Consider the following 27,323-nt stretch of genomic DNA (forward strand, 5'->3'; position numbering starts at 1 on the left):
AACCAACTCCCTCCTAACATTGCACAAACCTTCCCACACTAACGGTATTACTTTATTTGGACTAAGTATAATTTCAGTGTTACCATTATGTTTCCATTTTGTCCACAGACTTTATAATAGATACTTTCAGAACTGCCATAGCAATGTCAGTGGATGTATATGACTCTTCCTCTGATAATACTCCAAGTTAAATTTAAATAATACTATTATGCGATTAGTCTTTTTCTGAGACTATCATATCCCCAAAAACACTCTTTACCAACTCTTCCACTGAGTGAGGTTTTACCCAGCCTTGGCGTGGTAACAGCATTATGTAAATTACACAATAGATATTTCTTCCAAGTATTTCTTCCACAAACATGTTGTGCAAATCTCTTTTCTTCCTTTGCAGATCTATAAAAAGGCCTAACCAGTTTTTAGAATCTTTCAGTATTAAGAACTTTCAGAGTCACTTGCAAGTGAGTAGTTATTCTTAAGAGTGCACAGCTAAAAGCTATTGAGCGGAACATGTAACTTGCCTCAGATGGGGAACTCACTGTCCATTAATAGCATTTACCTTCACAGCTTTTCCATTCTATCCTACAGTGGCAACTGTTTGAAATGAGGATGGAAACAGCATTAACTGCTACAGAGGCACACACTTAATTCATGCATCTCTGGGCAATTGTGCTCTCACATCTATCTCAGTCAGCCAGCAAGTTCTTGTCCCTCTGTGAGTCTTGTGGTGACAAAATTGGCTTAAAATGTCTTGCTGCTGTTAGGAGCACTGCTTTTTACTTCATATTTTCTGAAAGTAAGAATTAATTCATTGCACTGCTTGTATTGAGAAACTAATAGAAACTGTTGCCTAACCTACTCCCTCTGAGCCAAAAGTTCATAGTGGGGATTCCAGTTTTCATGTCAATATTGCTTTAAATTCACTAAACTCTTTAATAGCTTAGTACTTTTTTTTTTCTTTCTTTTTATCTATGGCTAATACACAGAATAATCAACTTCCATGAAGGGTTGTGTCATAATTTTTATTTTTCTCTTCTCTGTGGAGAAAAAAATATTCTCCTTTCATTTCTACACACAGGAAAGTAAAAGAGGATCAGAAGAGCATGTTACTTTCTTTCTTCACATTGTTACCAGGGATCAAATATGTAGGGTATTTTTTACCACCTGCAAATATAGTCTTTATTTCTTTTTACTAAGTAAACCATTCACGGAGGAAGAGATCTAGCATACTTTATCACAGTTGGATAAATTAAAGGCATGGTTCTTGGTTCACCTATCTATTTTAAGCAGAAAGTTACTATGGCAGGAGCAGAAGGAAGACATGGTATTCCTGACACATTAACATCATCTAACCATCAAATCTCTCCCCAGTGCAGAGGAGAAATTATCTTCTGCCACAGAGTTACACTATCATTCACATAAAGGAATTTAGCCAGTTCTAAGAGGGGATTGGATGCACACAAGTGACTTCAGTACCAAGTAATCCCAAGTACTCAAGAATCCCAACACTTCCAGATTTGTGGAGGGCTTCTATACAAGCAGATAAGGTTTTAGTGAAATTTTATCTACTGCTGCTTCTCCTTTCCTTTTCCATCTTGGTGGAAAGTATCAATTTTATGCTCAGGAAAAAAAATATGCTGCCCTAAATTTGTTATCTTGAATGTAAATGTTATTTTGTTATGTTATCTTGAAAAATGCACTTACAATTACTGAATTACTGCAGACTAAAAATTTTCTGACAAGAATCTTCTCTGTTCAGTCTGCAAGGAATTGGACAGCCATAACAAAACACAGGTCTGTAAACTGTTAGGAAAAAATCTCCCTAATAAACATCTATTGTGCAGATAACTGAAATGTAGTAAATAAAGCTTAAGAGACCAAGCCACGCTAGAGTTCATAGGTTCCCAAATTTTCACCAAAAGCTCCCTAAATACTCTATCACTGCTTGTGCTCTGAGGCACTGTGAATTTGACTAAGCTGAGCAACCAGAATCAAAGCCCATTTTGGATTCACAGACCAGTCATCCCTTGCCACGATCTCCCAAGGCACAGACCTAGCTGGCATGTGCCTAGTGACCCTCAGACTCCGCAGCCAACAGCACCAAGATGAAAGCGAAGCCCTGCAGCTGCGCCTCCTGCCATTCAAGAACATTCAAGTGGATGCCCATTTTAATACAATATCCCAGCAGTTACACCCAGGCAGTGCATTCGGGAGAACATGAGTTAAAGACCATCCTCAGCCAAAAAAAATTATTCATCATCCATATTTTGCATTTCCCATGACAAGGCCTGAGAATATTTAATCGGGAAGGAGAACAAGTCCTCTTCACTCACCCCATCAGTGCTGTGATACCGTGAGGCTTCTTCATAAGAAGGTGAGGGGGAAGGCTGATTTTGTAGCGCAGCAGCTGGAGCATTCAGCAGGGAAAGGACAGGGATGACACAAATGGGCTGAGACAGGCACCTTTCTGCTAATGGGTGAATTCTGAGGCAAGTAACTCCCCCTTGTTTTGTTTAGGTGCCTAATGTAGGTGTCTGACTTTGAATTGTGAACTTAAGAGAAGATATATGTTCCCTACGATCCCTCAGTCATCAGCGCTTTTACAATGGGACATGCTAAACCTCTGTGCACTTGAGAAGTCTACACAGCAAATTAGTGCAAAATAACTACATTTCAAATTCACACCTTAGATTATTTCACATGTAGCTTCCACTGGCACACATAAACCCTAAATCATAGTCTAATTCTTCTATAGTATTTCTCTGGTGCTTTGATTCTCATTTGAATTAGGCCTCAGTCCCACAACCAGATCCATGTGGGCAGCTAGCTATTCTGGTCACAGAACGTACTGATGGCCACAAAACATCTTGTATGTCATTAGTCTGTTCATACAAATAGATCGTATTTCTGTAGCAAACCAAACCCCACTATTATTAAAGCAATTAGAATAAGTAATTGTTATAAATAATTAAATATAATAAATTTCTAGTTGTTTTATATTTGCTATTCCAGCACAATGGCTAGCGTTTGCGGTATGGCATTTAGTACCAAATGGCACCGTATGCATTAAGAGATTTCTGACAGTTCCATGTTTATTGACCAAAGTCTATTATCAAATGATGATATCTAACTCCTATATTCTCAAACAAGTAACTCAGATTACATATAAAAAATGATAATCAGGAAAATCAGAGAAGAAAACCTCACCTACGTTATGCAAAGTATAAACCAACCACTTACTGTTTTAAATCATTTTTTTCTTTTTTTTTTTCTGGAAGAACTTCCCTTGTGCTTACCACGTGCACTCTGCACCACAGCCTATGTGTCACAGTCTCCCAGTGCTCCATTCTTTGAGGACCTGTGTATGTCTTCTCCCTAACCAGGGTAGCTGTGGATGACTAATGTAGGCATTGATTGCAATTGGGGTGGAAAGTGTGGCAAAAGATTATGATGGTTGAAGAGGAGATATAAGGCCAGAGTTTCTAGCTAAGGCATATTGCACAGGCAAGGCATACTAAAGCCCAAGTACTGAATCTGTATCTCTTGGTATAGTTTTGAAGATATGAAAAGATCAGTCTCACTCGTGAACAACTTGCATGACATTTACACAGAGATTTCATTCTGAAGGGGCTGATCAAAAAACCCTGCAGGTGAATTATATGATTCTTCTGCATCAATTCTAAGATAGGGAATAACACATTAGATTGGAAAAATGTGGGAGCTCGGGGGTGGTAAAGCAAGGCAAAAGCACTATGTAAATGAAAGTTTCTGAGAAAATGCAGAGACAGCTTCTTGCATATGTAATTGTGAACTCTTTTTTTAATAATTTCTCTCTGCTGTAGGCAGCAACAACCTTTCCCTTCACGAGAATCAGCTTTATCTTGGAATAATACCCAGAATCTCTTGTTTCCAGTACAGCCTACCTCCCTGTGGGGAAACATCAAATCTAGAAGACACAGTGAGTGGAGTTTCCATGGAATTGTTTCTGCAAAGAAAAGATGTTTTTGACTTCACAGAAAATACTGCCAGTCTGTGACTGTGAGTCACAGGAGATCTGTTGAAAGTGAGTTTTTTTCTATATTGCCTCTTCACTTTTGCTAATATCCTGTCACACTGCAGTTCTGACAAATAATTCCTTGACTGGTGGTTGTCTTTGAAACTCCTATTCTGTGGAGACTTGCCATACAAACTTGTATTGAGACACACTCACCCTTGTCATCTCTTAGCTTGCCATGTTCTTGTATTTCCTTTCTTCTCCAGTTTAGTAATGATCTGTCTTTTGTGTTACTCAGATTCTGTGTTACTCAGAATCACAGAACCACGGAATGGCTGAGGATGGAAGGGATTTCTGTAGGCCACTGTCCAACCCTCCTGCTCAAACAAGGTCATCTACAGCCAGTTGCCCAGGACTATGTTTAGACAGCTTTTGAATATCTCCAAGGATGAAGACTCCACAAGTTCCCTGGGCAATTTGTGCCAGTGCTCAGTCACCCTCACAGGTAAAAAGTGTTTCCGCATGTTCAGAGGGAACTTCCTGTGTTTCAGTTTGTGCCCATTGCCTTCACTGGACTCTCTCGAATATGTTCATGTCTCTCTTGTACTGAGAAGCCCAGAACAGTACTCCAGGTGTGGCTTCACCAGGTCTGAATAGGATCACCTCCCTTGACCTGCTGGCAACACTCCTCATAATGCAGCCCAGGTTACTATTAACCTTTTTTTTTTGCTGCAAGGGCACATTGTTGGCTCATGTTCAACTTGGTGTCCACACCAAGTGTGCACCAAAGGACTCCCAGGTCCTTTTCTGCAAAGCTGCTTTCCAGCTGGTTGGCCACCAGCAGGTACTGGTGCCTGGGCTTGTTACTCCCCAGGTGCAGGACTTTGCACTTTCCCTTGTGGAACTTCATGAGGTTCCTGTCAGCCCATTTCTCCAGCCTGCTGAGGTCCCTCAGCACTCCTCCCAGTTTTATATCATTAGCAAACTTGCTGAGGGTACACTCTGCCCCACCATCTAGATCACTGATGAAGATATACAGTGATACTATTTTCCCATTGTGCTGGACCTTGTAAAGAATAAATAATACGCACTTGTGAAGCCACGTTAGAAAGAAAACCTCTTCACCAGAGCTGCATAAGCTATACCAGAGCTTAGAGCTCCTGCGGCATTACAAGTGTTCTGCATGGCCATCCTGGGCACCCCATCTCATTTATGGGATCCACAAAACCTGGGGATGAGTTGTGCATACTACTCCACAGGTTGGAAAATTATATTCTATGACCACACTGGCAACATCAGTAAGCGGAGCCTGAAGAGCACTGTCCTTGCCAGCCTCTGCACTGTCAACCTGTAATATTACTGCCGTCCCGCCAAAGCAAAATACTGATGGACACTGTGAGGGACTCATGATACTAGCATTCAGTCTCACATCAGGGAAGGATTTTGTTGACAATTGTGTCCTTGTCTCACTTCTTAGCTGAGCAGAATTTAATTAAAACACATTTCCTGAGAACATTTGATCACTGTTCAAATAATCCTCAGCTTGCAGGCACAGAGTACTAAGGGAGCTTTACTCCCTGCCCTTGCACACTCTGCGTTCCCATGCCATTTGACTTGACTGCAGCTGTATATCTGCATAAACTCACCCCTTCAGATTAGGTATGAGAAGTCCCTGTTCTGTAATAAGTAGAGCCCATTGAAAGACTGTAAAGCATGATCTTGCCTTTAATTTGGTACATAATTTAATTTGGTATTAGGACAAACTCTTAGTTGCATGAAATAAATATTGCCATTACACATACCACAATGGTTCCCTTGTTAATGCTGCTGCTGCTGATTGCTAAAATTTGGCAGTTGCATTTCTCCAGATGTGCTGCTTAAATGGCCATTTAGGATGGAGAATTTGCATCCTCTGCCTTATACCGTTTTATTGTTCTCATCCTTGTACATACTGGGCATTTGATGAAGCATAAATATATAAGATCTTACTCTATTTTAATGGGTTTTGAAAACAAGATGTTTCTTTATAAATATTGCGGGAAACAAAGTGACAACAGCAGTATAATGCTGTCTCCTTCGTATCTGGCCAGTACTGAAATGGTGGTAGCTGACATTGAAAACAAATTTACCAATTTTCAGCTGCGTTGGTTTAATGAGTGCTTAAGGGATACCTTATGAGGGAGCTAAAGAAAGGAAGAACTTGCATTCAGGAAGGGCGATTAGTGTTGTGGGTTTCTGTGAAGCATTAACTTGACAGCCATGCACAAGTCAACAGTATTTTTGTTCTCTCCTCTCTACTGGGGGTATTGTTTCAAAGAGGGTCATCGGTTTGCAAGTCTGGCATCTACTTACGTTGTTTAAAAATCTTACAAGACCCCCATTAGAATAATGGGTCCTGACATATATTTCCTAATTTGCTGTATGATATAACTACTGTGGACAACTGTAATCATACTCCAACTGCTGCTTTAGAAAGAGGTTTTTAAAAAATTGCTCCATTGATCTGAGATGTAATCTGCATCTGTGATGGTATAAACAGTATGTCCTGTGGGATGACAGCATTAATATTTTATAAATAACTCCTTGCACAGCCTCCTACATGAACTGTGGAATGTGAAAACAACCTTCATTGAAGCAGAGAATGAAAAATAAGTAGTGGATATATAAATAACCTTTAAGAAACATTTAGCCATTTCAACGTTTCATAAGCTGCATTTCTGCTTAAGACTTTGGCTTTTAAACTGCAGGTTTGCTGCATAGAGCTTAAAGGACGCTTGCTGCCAACTTGAAACCTGGTCAGTCATCTTCAAGAAAATCAGATTACTTGGTTTAAGGGATCACATTTGTCAGCCTTTGAAGTTTGACAATCACATTGACTATTTTTAAAGGATGTTTTTCTCCTGAGCATCCATATGCTATAGTTTCACTCAAACAAAAAAAGAAAACTGAGGGAAAATGCACTGAGGTTTTTGGCCATCTCTCTGTGGCAGTGCACCGGCGTGATGCAATACATCTAATGCAACTGGTGAAATATGCTACGCAGCTGAAGGTGAAAAGACTTGCAGGGGGAGTTCCAGTGTTCATAAATTAAGTGCCTCTCTCTCTCTTCACTGGCTATATAGAAGGCAGGCACAATTATGTGATTGCTCTGGGCTGCTCAGCAAACAGAAAGTGTTTTGTGTTTTAAAGAATGTATACGAAAGGGTGAGGAAGATATGCAGGTGCAAGCCTGACATTTAAAAAAGTGATTACAACTGCTTTTTCTACATCTGCTATTGTTGGGTTAGTTTTGTTTGTAACTATTCCATCTCTAGGCATATATTCTGGCTCCATTACGCAGTATCATTATGACACACAAAAGAAACCTAACATTATCCTCCCAGGGACACGGATTCATCATACACCATGGTGCCGTCACCTCTGGGAATATTATAAGGAACTCATCAGCTAGGCAGAAAGCAAAAAAGTGTGACTTGAAGGAAACTGAGTCACCAAGGACAAATGTGTGAGCACCAATGATGCACCGTGCTGCTTGAAGGAAGCTGTGGAGGTGTTCTGAGACAGCATGCTGGCAAAAGCTGATTTCTCATATTATCACGTTAACGTAAAATGTGACTGCTAGGACAAATACCACTAGAAGCCAGTAGCTGGGTGAACAGGTGATGCTGTGTGGCTGCATTGCTATGATAGGACTGCTAAAGGCTTGATGAAACGACAGGCTCTGCTAGTCCACACTGTGCCCACAAATACAGAGGAAGGTAAAAGCAGTACAAATGCAGAATATCTGAGCCTCGGGCTGCTCCGACAGGAAAGTCAGCAGGTTCCAGCTGCTGACAGTCCAGCTGGTCAGAGCTGCTGAGCAGCACGAGAAAGAAAGTGCTGCCAGCCCTCAGTGCTCTACTGTAAAGAGCTTTTCCCGCAGACAGAAGCAATGAGCATGCATGACTGCAGGCTTGCAGTAGTCCGAGAGACATAAGATGAAATCAATTTAATCTCAAATTGTCTGCAAAAAATGTCCAAAGAAAAGCAAACCACTTTTTCATGTCCATGCGAAGCAAATGAGTTTGGGTTTCAAAATGGGATCCAAAAGCTTTGAAGGAGTAAGTGATTGATAAAACCCACAAAAAGTTATGAACTTAGAGTTACAAGAAATCTTCCATGTCAAATTTGAACTGTAGGTGCAAATCAGAGAAGCCCTAAAAAGAAGTCTGAGTGGCTTAAGAAGTTACTGCCCTCAAACAGATCCTCCTGTATTTCCATTCAAAATAATTATAGTAGTCTAAATCACCCAGATAACATCAAATTAATTCAACACATATTTTATGTCAGGGCATGGTGGTAAAAGCTTGCCCCAGAAACACTTGCCCTACACAGAAAGTGAGTTGATAAAATAAAAGCTACCTCATCCTCCCAGGTTCCAGACCCAAAATGAGAACATATTAGGGCTTTCAGAGAAAAGACTGCTGTGGTTTTTTTTTTTCAGAAGAGAGAAGTTATATATTTTTCTGGGTCTCTTTATAAAAACCACATTTTTGTCTGGAATATTCTCTGCAGTCCTTCCTCCCACAGCCTCAAACAGTCAAAAATGGTGAAATGACCTAGCATAGAAAATAATTTTCTTAGACAAATGGTTGATGATTAACAAAGTAGTAAAGGACTGAAAATCTGGGTAACTTCAGGAATGGTTGGTAGTATTCTCTTTGTCTATGCAACAACACATACACTAGGTGCTGTTTGAAAGATGATTAAATAGGGTCTTAAGTTGCCCCAAAGCATCACAGATGTGTAAGACTGAAAGGTCATCTGGGTCCCTTCCCTCATTACAGGATCAAGTGTAATTAGACTATCCCTCACTAATGCTTGTCTTCCCCATTTTTTTGAAAGAGCTTCAATGAAAGGGATTCCACAGCCTTCCTAAGCAACTTGAGTTTAGCTATTCTCACAGTTGATTTTTCCTAATATTGCACCTAGACCTTCTCTTCTGCAAATTAAACTGCTTCATCCTTGTCACTTTGGTGGAATGGAGAGCAACTGATCACTTTATAACAAATTTTAAATATTTGAAGACCATTATCATACCTCTCTTTTCTATACTAACTTATTTCCTTCATTTTTTCCAAGGAGTTTGGACTTTCTTAGATTCCCATCATTTTTTTGTTTCTTCTCTGTAACTTCTCTCGATTTGTCACTGTCTCTTCTACAAGTGTGCGGCCCAAGGATGAATACAGAAGTATAGCTGAGACTTTCCTAGTGACAAGCAGAGCAGAATAATTGCCTCCCATGCCTTATACATCATTCCTGTTAATTCACCTCAAAATGGGATTGTCTTTTTTGCAACAACAGCATCTTCTTAATTCAGATGCAATTACGGCTAACTGCCATATAGCCACCTAACCAGAGTCCCCATTTTGCATCTATATGCTTGATTTTCTTTCCCTCTTGGAGTATTTTGTGATTACTGTTAACCATTGTATTGACAAATTCTATTTGATTGATTTCAGAACATTTTTACAGTTCATCAAGCTCATTTTGAATTCTGACTATGTCACCCAAAATTCTTGCAACTTCCGGATGGTGTCTTCCATGAATTTGCAAATGCCCTCTCTTCCTTCTGTCATCTGATATATTAGTGAAAATACTGAAGAATATCACATCCAGGAAGAAGCTTTGATGGATATATCTTGATAGACTCTATGAAATTAATTTAAATTTACATATTACCATTAATTTTGTAAAAGTCTCCATCATTGTTGGTTGTGCCGAAAAAGCTATACCTGCATGCATTAATTTGGGTCTGGTACTACCACAGGCTGAAACAACAGCTCTGGAAAGTGTAAACTGAGCCATTCATCTTAGTGAGATATTAAATATGAAGTTTCAGGACAATTGTATATCAACATTAATTTTCACTGATGATCAACTTTCTAGAATTAAGCTAATATGCTTGTAATTTCTCTTATAATGTAAAATAATGAGGGGTCTGCACAGGGACAGCTAATTGCCTTTGGGTATTATAGAGTGATTCCTCACCTAATTGCCAAACACTCCTAGTTTTGCCATGATAATTTTTCCAATTGTTTAATAACTTTCACACACTGAAAGTAGAATAAAAGTTCGCAATGCATTTCTGAGTTTTTTTGCTACCCAATCCATCGCTGCTGAAATCCATACATTTAAATTTTGTTTAGAAACATACTCCATTGTTAATGTGATATAAATTGGTCGTAACTATAAAGTAGGACTGATTCGAAGTTCAATTCTAAGTTAAGGGTTATCTTTTCACTGATTTCAGTTGGCTTTAGTTCAGGCTGTTAGACTAAAGTTTGAAATCTGAATATAGGTAATTAGTTGCAGTTGTAAAGTTTAGGACTTACACAGCAATAATTAAAATGTTATTTATGTAGGAATTTATCAAAATGGGATTTATCTGTGGGTGATAGCATAATAAAGCTGCTAACTGGGTATTTAATATTCATACAAGCATTTATTTTAAGACTATAAATCACTGCAATTTAATGATGCTTGAACAGGAAATAAACTTTCAACATAAGCGATATTTCGCCTAGGATACAGAACACTTTATGAGCCAACTTCCTTATATTGACTCATGTTTATAAAGTCAATGGAGTTTAAAGCGAGGCTGAATTCGCCTGCAGAATGTGAATGAGAACATAGCTGGCTGTTTAGCTGGTATCCAAGTTCAGATATGTTGGGAGACAGACAGAGAGAAAGAAAGACAGAAAGAAAGAAAGAGAGAAAGAAAGACAGAAAGAAAGGAAGAAGGAAGGGAGGAAGGAAGGAAGAAAGGAAGGAAGAAAGGAGGGAAGGAAGGAAGGAATAACTGGAAGACTTTGAAAAACTGGAAATTGTGTAATTGTGCTGAATAGATCAGTAAATACCCAAAATTGTTACCATAGTATCTAGCAAATCAGTACTTTCACTTGTTTAGTAAATACAAGAGAGGGAGAAGAACAGTAAGCAGAAGTAAATGGGAGGTACTAGGCTGTGTGTGTGTGCAGGAAACTCTGGAGTTTCTCAGTTCTGCTAATTACACCTACTGATGACACAACATGTGAAAACATGCCATCACAAGAAGGTCCACTATAGCTTATGGGAAAAACAGCTGACCTTGAGAACTGAAGTAGTAAAAATAGCACGAAATTCAACAATGCAATTTGTAAAACCATACATTTAGAGATTACTACTGGGAGTTTTTGTTACTAATGAGAATCTCACCATAGGAAAAACACGGGGGAGGAGGAGAATCAGACCATGTCTGGCAGTCTCAGAGGACTGTAAACAGACAGTGTGACAGAAAGGCAAGTGTGTTCTGAAGCTCTAACAAAGCAACTCCTAGTAAAGACAGGAAAGTATTAATTTCTCTGCACGAAGTCCTGGGGACAGTTCATCTGGGATAAGCGCATGAGATGCTGGTCACCCATGTTGAAGACAAAAGAATTTTAGCTGAACCATGGGTGAGCAGAAAAAGCTAGTGCAATGATCAAAAGGGAACAAGAGATTAGACTGCCTTGGTTGAATTTTAAAAACAAACAGGAGAGGGATATCAGTGCAGGAAAATATTGGCAATAGAAAAGAACTCTCCAAAAACCAAATAAACCAACCAATTCTATCAGAAGAACCAGATGACCTCAATGGTCTGCTAATACAGCTAGCTTGGAAATCCAGGTAAGGTTTAAAGTTCAAGAGTGAGTTTCTGAGACAGTCTTTCACTGGAACTATGAAGCAAAATATCACAACTATTTTTAAAACAGAGTTCGATAAATTTTATGCAAGAGTTAGATGGCGTGATTGCCTGTAACAGCAGGGTGTTGGAGCGAGGGAGTCCATACCTGGTCCCAATAAGAAAAACCTTCAGTGAAAGGAGCTTAATCACACTGGAAAACCCTACTGACTTCATTCACAGGGGCTAAAGCTGAGCAACTGGGAGAAGAGTATTTTGTTTCTATGAAACATTTATCAAGGAGACAGACCAAAGTACACTGTAGTTCAGAGCTCTTCTCTGCATGATCACTGAATCTGATGCAACGTGTTTCCAGATTATCTAACCATTTGTTGAAGAGAATATGACCAATACGAAACAAGTGACTGGAACAGAACTTCCGGGTAGCTTATTATTTGGAACAAAGGCATTTATTCATGCTTATGTTTGAAATCTGTTTATGAAGTGCATGATATATTTTAAAGTCAACAGTATGACTCAGTTGCATGGGATTTCAAAGTGAGTTTTTAAATCTGTTGGCATTTTAAAAAGGATTTTGCTACTTTAGCTACAAACCTATCTACAGGTTGCTAGCTATAAACGTGAGGTTTGAAAAAGAATGTTTTCTGATGGCTGGATGCAGGATGTACTTTATTTGTATTGACTTTCACACCAGGAAACCATACTAAAGAAAAGCTTTTTTGCTATTAACAATGCTTCAGATTGAATAATAAATTATAAGGAAATAGAAAATAGCTTCAAACGTTTTTGTAGAAGGTAGTTAATGAATACAGCACAGTGTAAATCTCACTGTTCTTCATCAGCATTTATATTTATGTACTGACCTGTTGAGTTGGCAAGCTCATCAGCAGGTTTATATATGTAACTTGTAACACATCTATAGATACACCAACACTCACAAATGGAGGGACAAAGAGAATATTCTTAATTGATTGATGGTTTTTATGGTACCAAATGGGGGCCAATCTTATACAGAACATGCACCAAAAAGCACCTTTCGTTATGTTCTATTTAACTGTGATACAGCAGGTAAGTGCCTTCCCTCATCCTATGTTCCTATAAAACGTGCAGTGGGTGTGCTGGCTTTATGAACCCTTGCAGGCATGCCGGCTGAACGCACCATGGTAACCACGCTGGAGAGTGTCCCTGACATTTAGGAAAAGGCAGCTTGGAGAGACTGCAAGACAGCCAAGGAAACACTCAGCCGGCTCCTTCTCCATTAGTTACTTGGGAGGAGAAAGAGTTTCTCCTGGAAACACAGGAGATAAAGTGGCAAACTGACAGTTACTTCGTGCAGCCGTTAATGAACGTCAGGGAGAAGTAAGGAACAAAAGACTACACAATCATTTGATGGTGGGAAAAAGAATTTTATCATTCAAAAGGGAAACAAGTCGTGGCTGCACCATAAGAGAGGAAATAAGCCAATATGACAAAAAGTGTCAAATGGAAAGGGTAGAAAGATTGCTCTAGAGAAAGGGATGGAGTCAGAAGACACAGGAAGTTGTCTAGAAAAGCCCTTTTTAGCACATGCTCCAGAGCTTCTCTAGACAAAACAAATGATTTCAAAGGGAACTTCAGACTTATGATCAAGGAACTGCAACAGATGATCATCGGTTCCTTTTATGCAGAGGAGAACAAGTACTGTTGTCATTCCATCAGGTACTCATGGCATGGTCACATGAGGACTGGCAAGTGTACTTGATGGTTAAATGTGTTGGTAAAGTTTACTTATGATAACATACTGAATCTGTTTGAAGTGGGTACTTACAGCTGAAGAAAATGAATGGTTGCATTATTTAAAGCATGTGCCCCCTCCCCAAGAAAACACATTACATATTGTCTATCTCCTGTTTGTGCTGGTCACCTTCAATCTGTTCTGGATACTCTGAAAGCAGGTAAAATACAGATTAAAGAGGTAATGTGCTAGTGCTCCTATTTAGAGAGCTTTGTTCACACATACCACAGCCCTACTGTAAAGCTAGCTTTCATGAGGATGTGTTTAAATAATAAGAAAAAAAATCTCCTTGTTTGTAATTTTTCACTGACTAGCACTCCAGCCACAAATATTTGCTTTCCTGAAAACTGACAGAAAAAGTACAACTGAAAAAAAAAGAGATTGATCATACCGTAGTGCGTATATGCAAAGCGGTCAGAACATTTACAAATAGGCAGAAAATCCACTCTATTCTGAAACAGGAGAAAAGAATTTATGAACCATTGACCCAGTATTCCTAACTACTCCAGCAACAGTATTTTTTTCAGTTTTTCCCTTTCAGTTACTCAGGCAGGTAATGCAAGGTGGGCCTTTTGTTGTGTGCTTGTTTTTGCCATTAACTCAGTAAAAACATTTTTTTTATCAGTCTATGACCATGCACCCAAGCCCTGAATTGATGCCTTACACAGCTAGGGAAATACCAGAAGTTTAAAAACAAATTTCCAAGTCTTTACCTGTAAAAGATTCTTCTTTCTCCTTTCCAGCATTTAACACATTGTGCCTGTCTTTGCTTTTTCATTTTTAATATCTTCATTTTCTTAACTGCCTTTTAAAAATGTCTCTGCTTAACACAGTTTTCATCAGATAAAGCTCACTAACAGAGAAGGCACTGACAGAGAAACACCACATTTGGAGGGAAAACAGCTTAGCTCTTAAATGCAGCATCTATGATAAAGGATGGAAGAAGACAGTCAATTGTTTCTGTGGCTCCTAAAATAGGATCAATGCCAGGCAATATCAGATCAAGCCACAGTTTAATTTCTCATAAAGAAAGCTCTTGGAAGAGAGCAGAAAGAGGCGGCCACAGGATGAATATGGCATTTGTTGCAAGCACAACTGTTGAAGCATAGAAAGAACTAGCTAAATACGTATGCAGCTAGATACCCTGACCTGGCTTTTCACAAAAAGGACTTTATGCACCTTTCACAGCTGAAAGAGATGCTCAGAACTGAACTTCTGTGATTCTGGCAACCAAATAATGGAGGGAACAGTTCAGCTGATGAATCTAGTGGATGAACAGTGCCACAGCCGCTTTCCTGTGGACTGCTGCAAATTAACAGTTATAGACTTTGACAGCTTTCAGCAGGACTTTCTCCACAAGAAGCGATGACTTTGAATGTGGAAGAGTGGTTTCATATGCACCACAACTGTAGAAAAATTGTAGAAAAAAGGCAAAGGGAAGAAAGGCTGTGAAATTCAAGGACAAGTACAGGGGCACAGAGTCTTAATTTGGAATCATATACTTTCTTTGGGATGTAAGCAGCTTTTCAACATGCCCACTATTTCTTCAGGGTAGTGTGGATAGCCTGCTACCCTGGTAAAGAAACAGAGCACAGACCTCTTTGGGAAAACTTCCTAGAATGGATCTCCCCATTGTAAATAAAAAGCTGCATAACTCTCCTGTATGATTCAGGTTTCTTAGAACTGTGCTAATGTGCCAGTCATGATACTGCACATAAGCCAACTCTATGTAAATTAACACAACATACCATCCCTTAGAAACTCTTGACAGAAAGTATTCTGTGTACAAATAAAAGTTATTTCTGTCCCTTGCTAATTTACCCTCTTTGTCATGAATTACTACCACTTACAGCAAGCCTGTAGACCGAACTAGCTATTGCTGACACCTGCACAAACTCCTGGCCTACGTAACAGTGAGCAGGTGGAGAGAAATGCAACAACCGTGGTAATGCTTCACAAGGGAGCAGGGGGTCCAGCCACCAAGCTACAAACTGGGCTGGCTCTAACATGCAGCTGAAGAGAAGTAAAAGCTTATTTTTACCTCTGAAATGAGAAGGTGACATTCTTTACACATGGTAGGGGCAGACCTATGGAACTGGAAGTGCCGTTCCTACAAGTTAATTTTAGAAAGGTCAGGATTTTTCAGTGGTTTAGGTTTTTTTTTCAGCAAATGCTGATCCATCTAAAATAAAACTGCTGATGGGCTTCCCTCATTTCTCAATTTGAAAAGTTTTGGAAGAAATATTATTTTGTGGGAAAAAAGTCACATTATAACATTTGAAGATGAAATTCGAAAATACAGCATGAAAACGCGGTTTAAGTCCATTTACAGTAACTTGCAGTAACTTAGCATTCAAAATTTAGAAATTGGAATAGATGTGGTGCCCCTCCTATGCTCTGCTTAACTAAGTCAGGCACACTTGCAAAATACATGTCTCTCACTGGTTGTGGCTTCAGGGGCACCTGAGCCTACATGAGAGCTTTCTGCTGTCAAAGAGGGAGGCCACACTCCTCCTGCTCCCTCCTTCTCAGGATCCTTCCTCTTACCCTTCATCTTCCTTCTCTCTGTGCTCCTAGCCACGCAGACTTGTGTAACCATGCCTTTTGGAGGACTGCTTTAACCCTTATTGACCTATGGAAAAACTATCTAGAAGGGTTTGTTTTCTATTGAATTAATGGTCATGCGTGACTTCAAATTTGTGAGTACGTCGCACAGAATTAGTTATCGCCCTTATTCCAGTAGATTAGCAAACTGTGCATACTGAAATGAATGTGATTTAAATACATCAGGAAAAAAACCAGAAACGGTTATAAATACAGCAGAAGAGCCTTTGAGTAAAAATGTTCATAAGAAAGTCCTAAACAAATAGGCTGAGCAGGTGAGTAAAGCAAGGCCTTCTGTAAACATAAGCAATGGGAGAATTATTTGCTGGGCTCTAAACTTCACAAACCCCTAAATCATATTGCTATGGAGGTAATGATGATCTCAAAGTAATCATCTGTGTATTTTTTAAGCAAGTAGTCCTCAAGAACGTATCCTTCCCACTGCACCACAGATTGAATGCACTTGTAAATAAGAAATCATTCAGTAGTATATACACGAGGATACTTTTATGATCATTTTGAAGGGCAAAGAGGCTTAACAAGAGGCTGTAGTTTACTGTGAGATATCCACAGTTTGCTTTTTTCATTTTACTTCGGTGTATTCCCAAAGACAGCACTCCTAAAAAAGCTTTTAATTTCCAAACACATTTACTTAATGGGTAGTTTCTACATCTTTCTGACCCCTGGCCAGACCTTATCAAAACAGCAGTGCCACACTATGCAAATACCTCACGCTTTGATTTCTACACTTCAGAAACCAACCCTCCTGCGTTTGAATAATCTCGTTGATGCTCAGAATGAGATGCTGTGCAGTTTCTGAAAATGACCCAGCTGTTTCCTTTGCTTATAGCATTTAAGGAGTGAAATGGTGGAAGGAACAGGTCTTTTCAGAGTTCCTTATCAAAAAACTCTGGCAAACAGATCACTTAAATCTTTATTGACAGAAAAATGCTATAATTTTACCAGTGAGGAGCCAAATATGAATACCAACATGTGGTTCTTCATACCTGTCCTACAAGCATCCAACTTTGAAAGGTCCTTGAATATGGGGTCCAATCCTCTTACCTCCCTTCCAAAAAAAACCCTTGTAACAGTTTTCTGTGCAGTTTATCCTACAAATATTGATGGACTCAAAGCTAAATAAATTGCACTTTGCCTCCAGTAGCAACCTACTGCTCAAAGATCAGCTCCTATGATTGAAAAGAAAGGACGTTTGAAACAGACTCTTCCAAACCATATCACTTCATATGAATTCAAAAGTCTGATCACAAATATACTGAATAGAGATCTTATTTGTGTTGAATAACATGGTTTGGGTTGTTGATTCAATACCCTGTGCCCTCTCTGGAAGGAAACGGGAGACCTGGTCACCCAGGATATGGAGAAGACTGAGGTACTCAATGACTTTTTTGCTTCAGCCTTCACCAGCAAGGGCTCAAGCCACACTGCCGAAGTCACGGAAGGCAAAGGCAGGGACTGGGAGAATGAAGAACCACCCACTGTAGGAGAGGATCAGGTTCGAGACCATCTAAGGAACCTGAAGGTGCACAAGTCCATGGGACCTGACGAGATGCATCCGCGGGTCCTGAGGGAACTGGCAGATCAAGGTGCTAAGCCACTGTCCATCATATTTGAGAAGTTGTGGCAGTGCGGTGAAGTTCCCACTGACTGGAAAAGGGGAAACATAACCCCCATTTTTAAAAAGGGAGAAAAGGAAGATCCGGGGAACTACAGGCCAGTCAGTCTCACCTCTGTGTCCAGCAAGATCCTGGAGCAGATCCTCCTGGAAACTAAGCTAGGGCACATGGAAAACAAGGAGGTCATTGGGGACAGCCAACATGGCTTCACTAAGGGCAAATTGTGCCTTACAAATTTGGTGGCCTTCTACAATGGGGTTACAGCGTTGGTGGATATAGGAAGAGCAACTGACATCATCTACTTGGACTTGTGTAAAGCATTTGACATTGTCCCACACAGCTTCCTTGTCTCTGAATTGGAGAGACACGTATTTGACAGCTGGACCACTCAGTGGATAAGGAATTAGCTGGATGGTCACACTCAAAGAGTTGTCAGTGGCTCGACGTCCAAGTGGAGACCAGTGAAGAGTGGCATTCCTCAGGGGTCAGTATTGGGGCCAGTGCTGTTTAACATCATTGTCAGTGACATGGACAGTGGGATTGAGTGCACCCCCAGCAAGTCTGCTGACGACACCAAGCTGTGTGGTGCAGTCATCATGCTGGAGGGAAGGGATGCCATCCAGAGGGACCTTGACAGGCTTGAGAGGTGGGCCCGTGCGAACCTCATGAAGTTCAACAAGGCCAAGTTCAAGGTCCTGCACACGGGTCGGGACAACCCCAAGCACAAATACAGGCTGGGCGGAGAATGGATTGAGAGCAGCCCTGAAGAGAAGGACTTGGGGGTGCTGGTTGATAAGAAGCTCAACATGAGCCGGCAGTGTGCCCTTGCAGCCCAGAAAGCCAACCGTATCCTGGTCTGCATCAGAAGAAGCGTGACCAGCCGGTCAAGGGAGGTGATTCTCCCCCTCTACTCCGCTCTCGTGAGATACCACCTGGAGTGCTGCGTCCAGCTCTGGGGCCCCCAACATAAGAAGGACATGGACCTGTTGGAGCGAGTCCAGAGGAGGGCCACGAAGATGATCAGAGGGCTGGAGCACCTCTCCTATGAAGACAGGCTGAGGCAGTTGGGGTTGTTCAGCCTGGAGGAGAGAAGGCTCTGGGAAGACCTTAGAGCAGCCTTCCAGTACCTGAAGGGGGCCTACAAGAAAGCTGGAGAGGGACTTTTTACAAGGGCATGTAGTGACAGGACAAGGGGTAATGGCTTTAAGCTGAGAGAGGGTAGATTATGGGGAAGAAATTCTTCACCATGAGGGTGGTGAGGCACTGGAACAGGTTGCCGAGAGAAGCTGTGGCTGCCCCAACCCTGAAAGTGTTCAAGGCCAGGTTGGACGGGGCTTTGAGCAACCTGGTCTAGTGGACAGTGTCCCTGCCCATGGCAAGGGGGGTGGAACTAGATGATCTTTAAAGTCCCTTCCACCCTAAACCATTCTATGATGATTCTATGATCTTAAAAGGGATTTCTCTATGGCCAGCAATGCCAGCATGTAGCTTCCTGCTTGAGGACACCTTGTCTCTCTGATGTGAACTGATGCATAACACTGTAATTTCTGTTCCTGAATCATCAGCCTTCCCAAAACCATAATAATGTCATAGGCTTTTTGATTAATGAGCCTGTGAATTTAGTCACAAAACACTGGAACCATGAGTGACTGTGTGATCTGGGGGATGTAAATACATGTAATAAGCTATCATGCAAGAAAAGGTATGACAGCCTCTGAAGCATAAGGTCTACTGAAAAAGAAAAGACCCTCTGCAGAGCTGTTTTTATATGAGTTAATAAAAGAATGCATGTTATTTTGATTTCTTATGCTGCATTCTTTACAGAAGGAACCCATAGGGCCCAAGAGTATAGGCTTTTCTTTACTACTCACAACAGATACAGCACATCAGTCATGATTATACTTGGTGAATATAAAACACAAAGTGATTTGTTTCACAGGAGGTGATAAAAAGACCAGATCTTCTCACAAAGTTATGCTGATACTGCCATGGTAGTTAGCTAGCAAGAAAAAATGTGAACTTAATTTGGTATGCATCATCTCCCCAGAGCATGGTTTTATCCATCCAGTGAAGGCAGAAGGTTTCACCAGCTTTTGGCCAGGGCTCTCTTGGAGACATTTCAGCTTGGTCTGGTAGAACTGCCTATTAAATCAGTCCATTCAGCAAGCAGCTCCTGGATCCCACCTCCAGCAGGCTCCTGCTGGTGCCTCCCACTGTCCCACACAGCCTGATTGTCAGGATTTGTCTCACGGAATGGCTCCTCAATCACACTCCACCCTGGCCCGGAATGGATAGGATGAGACCCTACGCCTCTACCCTCTAGCTCCCTTTGCCCTGCTTCTGGAGCTGTCTCATCAGGAGTGTGCATGGATGCCCACACTCACACACTCTTCAGCACAGCTTCTTCTCCACTGCAGCCGCAGGGCAGAAAGCAATGCCTGTATGCCTGGCCTTGTCCATTCTCCCAGCAGATGGCTGCTGAATAGGGAGACAGGGTGAGGATGAGAGGAGAGCCTGAAACTTTCTAGTTTACCAGGATCAAATTGTGGGGTAATAGAAGCAGGAGACATTTCACAAAATAAGTAGAATTAGCTAGCAATGTCAAAATAATTTTCTTGAGTCACAGCTGAGATAGATAGTGAAGGTCCTTGCTCACTTTTTAGGCTGAGCAAAAAGCGAAATACTCCTGTAAATTATTATGGACATAAGCAACAACCTACGTTCCCATAAACTTTATGAGCAGTGACTTTGCAGAAGAATCTCCTCAGTACTCAAAGATGATAGAACAACATTTGAAATTAAAACATTAGATCTTGTTTGGGCAAGAAAGAGAATTACATTTTCTCAGTACCACTGAAAATAAGGCCATTTTCATTTCTGAGCCAAACTACAGGCATCAACATTTGAAGCCATCAGTGCAAATTTCCAGGACTTTGGGTGGCAAAACCAGCCTTTCAACTGACAACTAAGGTTTTCTCTGTGTAGTGCTAGTAATGGGGAATGATAATCTAGGGGGATATCTCCAGGGGGTGTTGAATCAGACGTAGAATGGTAACAATTTTAAGCTTAACGAGATTAGTTCAGTGTTCAACATGGGAGCAAAACCAACAAGCCATTGCGTTTAGCCGTTATTATTGTGGAAAGTATCGGTGCAAGGGCCAGAAGGGCATCATCAACATACTGCCATGTTTTACTACTGAGATACACCAGATATTAAAAATTATCTGAAAAGTTCATAATTAATTATCCTGACAGACAACGAGTTGTCTGTGAGTCAGCAGTGTGCCCCTGCAGCCAGGAAGACCAAGAAAGTACAGGGCTACATTAGCAAGAGTGCAGCCAGCAGGACAAGGGAAGTGACCATTTCCCTCTACTGCACACGAGTGAGGTGACATCAAGAATGCGGAGTCCAGTTTCGACTTCCTCCCCAACCCAGTATGAGACGGGTATTAACAAAACTAAGGGCCACTGAGATGGTCAGGAGGTTGGAGCACTTCACGTATGAGGAGAGCCTGAGGCACCCGAGTTTGCTGAGGCTTCAGGAGAGAGGGAGAACCTAGCTGAAGTCTACTGTTATGTAAAGGCAATCTACAGAGCAGTGCACAGGGAAAAGGCAAGAGGCAATGGTCACAAGTTGCAGTAAGAGAAATTGTAGTTGGGTAAATGAAAAAAATTCTTTAAAATGACAGTGGAACACACTGCCCAGGCTGCAGCATCTCCCTCCGTGAAGATCTTCAAAACTCTGCTGGACAAGGTCTGAACAACCTGCTTCAGCTTTAAAGTTCGCTCTGCTTTGAGCAGGGGGTTGGACCAGATGATCTCCAAGGGCCCCTTCAAACCTAAATTATTCTGTGATTCATGAATCTTCCCCCAGAGAAAAGGGAAATATGATTCGCATTCTCCTTGCAAACAACAATATTTTTCTTTGAATACCCAGAGACCCAAGAGTTTACACTAAAACCACCCTTTGCTGAAGATCAGAGTTGCCAGTATTTATAAGGCAATTGTGAATCAGTGTATCACATAATGAATGGCAGCACAAACTGAACTTAATACCCCTGAATGATGAGAGAAAGAACACTGAACTGGCTGTGCTATTCATTTACATAGTAAATTCAATTTTTAAAAACCCTCAGCTTTCGTAATTCCTGGAAGGCTGTTTAGAATTTCTTGCTTTTAGCAGAATTCAGGTCAGGCTTTTTCCCCTATACCACTTAACTTGTTTGTTGTGAACAAGAACCCAAATCCCAAGAGTGAAAATGCAACAGAAAGAAATTTCACTGGGGAAAAAAAAAAATCTTTGTGATGTCATTTGACAATTCTACATATGAACATTCAGACTTGAAGTTTTCACGGACTACTATCAACCAGCCATGTTAAAAAGCAGAAAACAGCATTATATCATTCCTTCTGGCAAAAACAATGCAGATAAACAAAGCATCAATAAAAATTCATCTTTCATCTGTAGGATAGAGAAATAATTGAAGCTTATATTGTTCGTTTTATGGTTTAAAATAATACGAGATTGCTGAATCTTAGTGGTGCAGCTAAATAATGTCTAAACGATCTTTGGTCATCAATTAGTACATAACTGATTTGAGGAAATGAACTTTCTCAGTAGACTTGTTTTTTCTACAACAAAAATGGTTGGATTCACTTTTGGTATATGACGTAATTTGAAAATATTCATGTTGTTATAAAATTTTTATTTCTATCACTGTCTTATGAAAAACACAATGAAAGGTTGTTAAAATACAGTCATTTTACTAACAAACCAGCTTCAAGAACCACTTATTCCTGAAAAAATCAGATGCAACTGTAATGTGCACTTGCACTTTCCACTTCTTTAACCCTGTATTTGTTTATGCAAATATATGCAAAGTCAGGACAAAAAAACCTAAATTCATGCTTGCACATGCAGGATTTGTCTGTGGCTTAAAGCAGAGCCCTTAGAAGTACTACAAAATGTTTCCAGTAACATTTATGCCTTCATTAGACATTTACAGAGAGTAAAAATCTGATGGTGAGTCACATAAATTACAGTATGCGAATTTGCTTTTTTATGAACCTTCACCTTCAGAAATTGGACGATTTCAGCAGGTAAGATTCAAGTTATTTCTCTAGTTCCATTTTACTTCCATCTCACAGCACCATCCCAGTAAAGGAGTGTATTGACCCACTGTGGCTAAAGTATCTGAAATTTCTTATTTGATATGGAGAATTACACCTGCTCAGATTAGTTCAGCAAGCCAGTTAGATTTTCCTTAGTTATGGTGGGTTAAACTCCACACTTGCAGGATCCCAAGCCCCACTCGCAACACTTCACTGGCACACAGAGGCTAATTTTTCAGATCTTTCAGTGAGTGGGTTATAAGACACAAGAATATAACTGGTGTCTGAGGAAGGGATGAACTGACAAAGCATAGGTCATCTATTCAGAAACATACATGTTGGTCTATGCCTCAAAACCGCAAGTCTAAGCTAGGTATAGTAGTTATACATACAGTACTTGATATCACTTGCCCCAGGAATAAAATGATGAGATTAAAATAAGTAAATAAATGATTATAAATAAATGAGCTCAAAACCAAATATGCCTCAGCCTCTAGACTTCTGTGCCTCCAACACACAATGTTAAAATTTGTAGTTTTTCTTCACATTCAGGAAGAGTGTGTTTTTTTAAGTGGAAGCTGAATTCGTGTATTCCCTTCATGCCACGAACCAATTACCTGGCATTTCAGGAAAGTACCACACACCACACGGCTCTCAATACAGTTGGCAGCCCTAGACACGGAGGACCTGATTTACATACAGCCCCCCCAAAAGCTTCGAAAATCCACAAGCAACCATGCCTGGAGCTGGCTGCGTTATGAGAGCTGGGGGCACGCGGAGGCGGAGGGCCTGGGGAGGTGGCAGGACCAGGGGGAGGGTGCTGCAGGGGCAGGAGGCTGCCGGTCAGGTCAGGGCGCACACTGCTGAGCAGGGCTCCTCTCACCTTCGGCCACCCCACGCCCCTGACTGTGTAGGTCTGAACAGGGAGAAAGGCTTTGCCAACAGCAGAGCCACTAGGGCAATGCACATGGAGCGAGATGACTACACGAAGGTATCTCATGTTACGGGAGAGAACCAACAGGTCTGGATCCTCTGGCTTGCAGAGTCTGTGCTGTTTTGCCATCCAACCTATCCAGTAAACGTGACCTGCGGCTGCTGCAGCAGCTGCACAGCGGGTGGGTGCTCTGTGCAGGCTAGGGAAGAGCTCTATCCTCCAATATCCTATGCAAAACCCATTCGCTACTCTTGAAAGTAAACTCATAAATTGCCCTCTGGTCACCTGTAATCCTGGAGGCTTATCCCTGCATTCCCCGAGCTGCAATATTAAAAAATGGATGGATTTTGAACACGAAATATTGAATTGATTGATCTTATGCTTGGATTTTGCAGTACAATGTGTGTAAGTGGGAGTTTTCATTATAAATCTCATTTTGAAGGCTTTATGACTAGCCTGTTTCAATTCTCTCCAGGCTCAAAACTTGTTAGATATGTTTTACGCTGGAAGATAAAAAACGTCTTTCAAAAATGAGAAAGAGAGTGAGAGAAAGAAAAAGAATGTGTAACTTTCTTTAACTACAGGAACATATTTTGAACCAAATATATGAAACAGTGAAATCTGACAGTCCTTATTTCTCTTCATAAATTGCGGAGTTTTGACACAGTAACTTAAATCATTAAAAATGTAAGAGTCTATGCACATCCTCAGGAAGTTACTTCTTACATTCTGGGTAAAATATACCTATCATTTAGGAAAAAATTACCTTTTCAATATTACTGAAAGTGCCTTGACTTTTACGGGTGAATCTAGGAGGCAAATTGTGGATTTCCCATAGTCCTTCTGTGATGAGGCAAAGGTCGTGCAGAATTTAAGGTTATACCGTTCTTACTCATGCAAATGAGAGAGCCCAAGTGACTGATTTTTTAGGAGAATCAGAGTGGGAACTGGAAAGGATGCTCAGGTGCTCAAAAGTAAAGTGCAGAAGTTCATATGCAGTATATGGATATGTTCTTACCCACATCACATGCTGTGCCTTGTTCCAGCCTTTCTGTCTACTTTTCAAACTTGCCAGAACAGTAATACGAAGATGATAAAAGAGCACGTAACAATTTATTGGCCCAGCCTTCATCAAGTAAATCATATCTCAGGGTTAATGTTTTAAGGATGAGAACCTTCTCTTTCCAAAAGTAACAGACGTAAGAAATGAAAATAGTCTCTCCTCTTGTAACATTCCTGCAATTTTTCAGACTCCATTTCCCACATTTTTACTTTATCAATTGTTTAGGCATATGGAAAGTGGTATATAGACATAACAGGCTCCTGAAGTTACAACAATGAACATGAAAATATCAAAGTGAAACAAGTTCTTCAATAGTCAGTTTTGCTTACCTGTATATGACCAATCAATCTCTTCAGTCAATTTCCGCTGCTGCCTATAGTATCCGTACACCAAATCTGCAAGATAGCAACAAATTTACAATATATAAAGCAGAAGTCTAACAGGAACATGAAGTGTAGATGACACCCCCGCCTCCAACAGGATAATCACTTTTTTATTTACTGATGAATTATATACTTTGTCCTTATCTTGGACCTCAAATGGTAAGCATTGGTTAAACAGCATATAAATACCACCAACATTGCAGCATATAAAGGACACAAACAAAGTAAACAGAAGTGCTTTTCAGTTTATCTGAATGTAATTTGTTATTCAATTTTTAACTCTTAGCTTAAGACTTGACCTATGTATACTGGTAGGACTAATGGTTTATTCTCCCCAAATGTCATTCCACCCAGTTTTCTTTCTTTATGTTCACATTATGTCTATTTTCTTTATGTTCCACCCAGTTTTTTATGTTCACTTTCTTTCTTTTCTTTCTTTCTTTTCTTTCTTTCTTTCTTTCTTTCTTTCTTTCTCTTTCTCTCTTTCTTTCTTTCCTTTCTCTCTCTCTCCTTTTTTTATTTCAATTTCCTTTCTTTCTTTCCTTCCATTTTTTTCTTCCTTTCTTTCTCTCTTCCCTTTCTCTTTTTTCTTTTTCTTTCTTTTTTATTTCTTTCTTGCCTTCCTGCCTTCCTTCCTTTCTTTTCTTTCTTTCTTCCTTTCTCTCTCTCTCATTCTTTCTTTCAATTTTTCATCACAATCATGCGGTCTCTTTTAAAATTAATACAACTCCCCCTTGAAGAAACCCGCTTCTGTGATGTCCTTTAGAAAGAACCAATCTAGATCACTTGGAAGTCAACGTGAGTTAAACTTCCACTTCAGTGTGGTCAGGACTTTATATATTTTCTCTAACTTTGTACTAGTGATACCATTTAAAGATAGTGAACAAAATATTCTAAAATGTCATTTCACTGTGTACTACCATCAGGTATGTGAAGTTCTTTGTATCTCCATAAACTTTAGGGAGAGAGAAGGCTAGATATTAGATACTTTTTAATAGCACTGTATTTCTCTAGAGAGAAATATCTAACTGTTGAAATACTCATTGATTTATTCTGACTACTAAATAAACTTCTCCGTTATCCTTTTTATGCCAGTACAACTCTAGCAACACTACTGATGTGTGCAAATAGACGACTATGCCCCCTAATACTGATTAATATATGTAAATTGTAGATAGTTTTTTTGAGACTGTCATTTTGAGAGTCATAATTTTAATTAGCGTCATTAAATACTGTTCTAGAGAAGCACAGTATAACCTACTTAAGAATTAATTGCATATGAGGACGTTGAGCACACATATGGATTGCTTCCTTGAGAAAGTGTTATAGAATTCTGCTCACATTCTGCAATAAATAAAATTCAATGAAACAGTTTCATAGTATCCACTTCTTTTTCTTTAATGCGGAAAAGTATGTAGTGCTGATTAAAGGATGTTAAATCTTTAACATGATGTTAAATAACTGCTGTTTGCAAGGTTAAAATTCTGTGTCTTACAATGACTTTCTGCTACCTATCTGAAGTCCATACATTTTAATAACTTCATCAAGATTTCTGCCTCCTCCATGAAATTGCGATTGCCCCTACATGTTTTTCTCCTCCCTTTCTCCCTCCCCGCCAAAAAATACCCCTTGCAACACTCATTCATGACTAGGATTTTTACAAAAAGATCAAACCTTACATATAAGTAAGGGCACTGAAAAGGCATTTACATGCACCAGCACTGTCGTTGGACGACATTTTCAAGTCAATGTGCATTGTGCCTACTTCTTTAATTAATTATGTAAAAGAAAGCTGTTTAAGTTCTGATTCACAGGTGTTAGTTGCTGTCTCCAGTTTCCTCCTTTATCCATTGTCCTCCTAATTGTTACTTCAAACAATTAGCTGAGCATTCATATGCTAACTAAGCAGGGTTTGGGCGTGAGAGCGTCCCACCACTTTTTAAATTCCACATGGAGGTCTGACGGACAAGGAGTGAGAGCTTCAATGAACAAGAAAAAAAGGGGCAAGGTTCACTTTTTTGGTGCATTACACACTTATAGACCCAGTAAATCTTACGGAAAGTCTTTATAAACGCCAGGAGATGTTAGGAGTTCATACACCTTCTTTCCTCTGCCATTCACCT

At 40.2% G+C, this 27,323-nt stretch overlaps 1 protein-coding gene across 1 annotated transcript in view; it reads right to left on the reverse strand.

The window, feature by feature from the left end:
* The window catches only part of PTPRZ1 (protein tyrosine phosphatase receptor type Z1), a 102,851-nt gene extending 75,895 nt beyond the window's left edge, over positions 1–26,956 (reverse strand). Inside the window, exons 1-2 of the mRNA XM_059816096.1 lie at positions 26,911–26,956; positions 25,147–25,212 (exon numbers count right to left, since the gene is read on the reverse strand). Coding sequence (XP_059672079.1) covers positions 25,147–25,212; positions 26,911–26,956 — 112 coding nt within the window. The remainder of the gene's footprint in view (positions 1–25,146; positions 25,213–26,910) is intronic.
* Positions 26,957–27,323: the final 367 nt, after the last annotated feature.

The sequence above is a fragment of the Gavia stellata genome, chromosome 4 (genome assembly GCF_030936135.1).
Source record: "Gavia stellata isolate bGavSte3 chromosome 4, bGavSte3.hap2, whole genome shotgun sequence".
Lineage (NCBI taxonomy): Eukaryota > Metazoa > Chordata > Aves > Gaviiformes > Gaviidae > Gavia > Gavia stellata.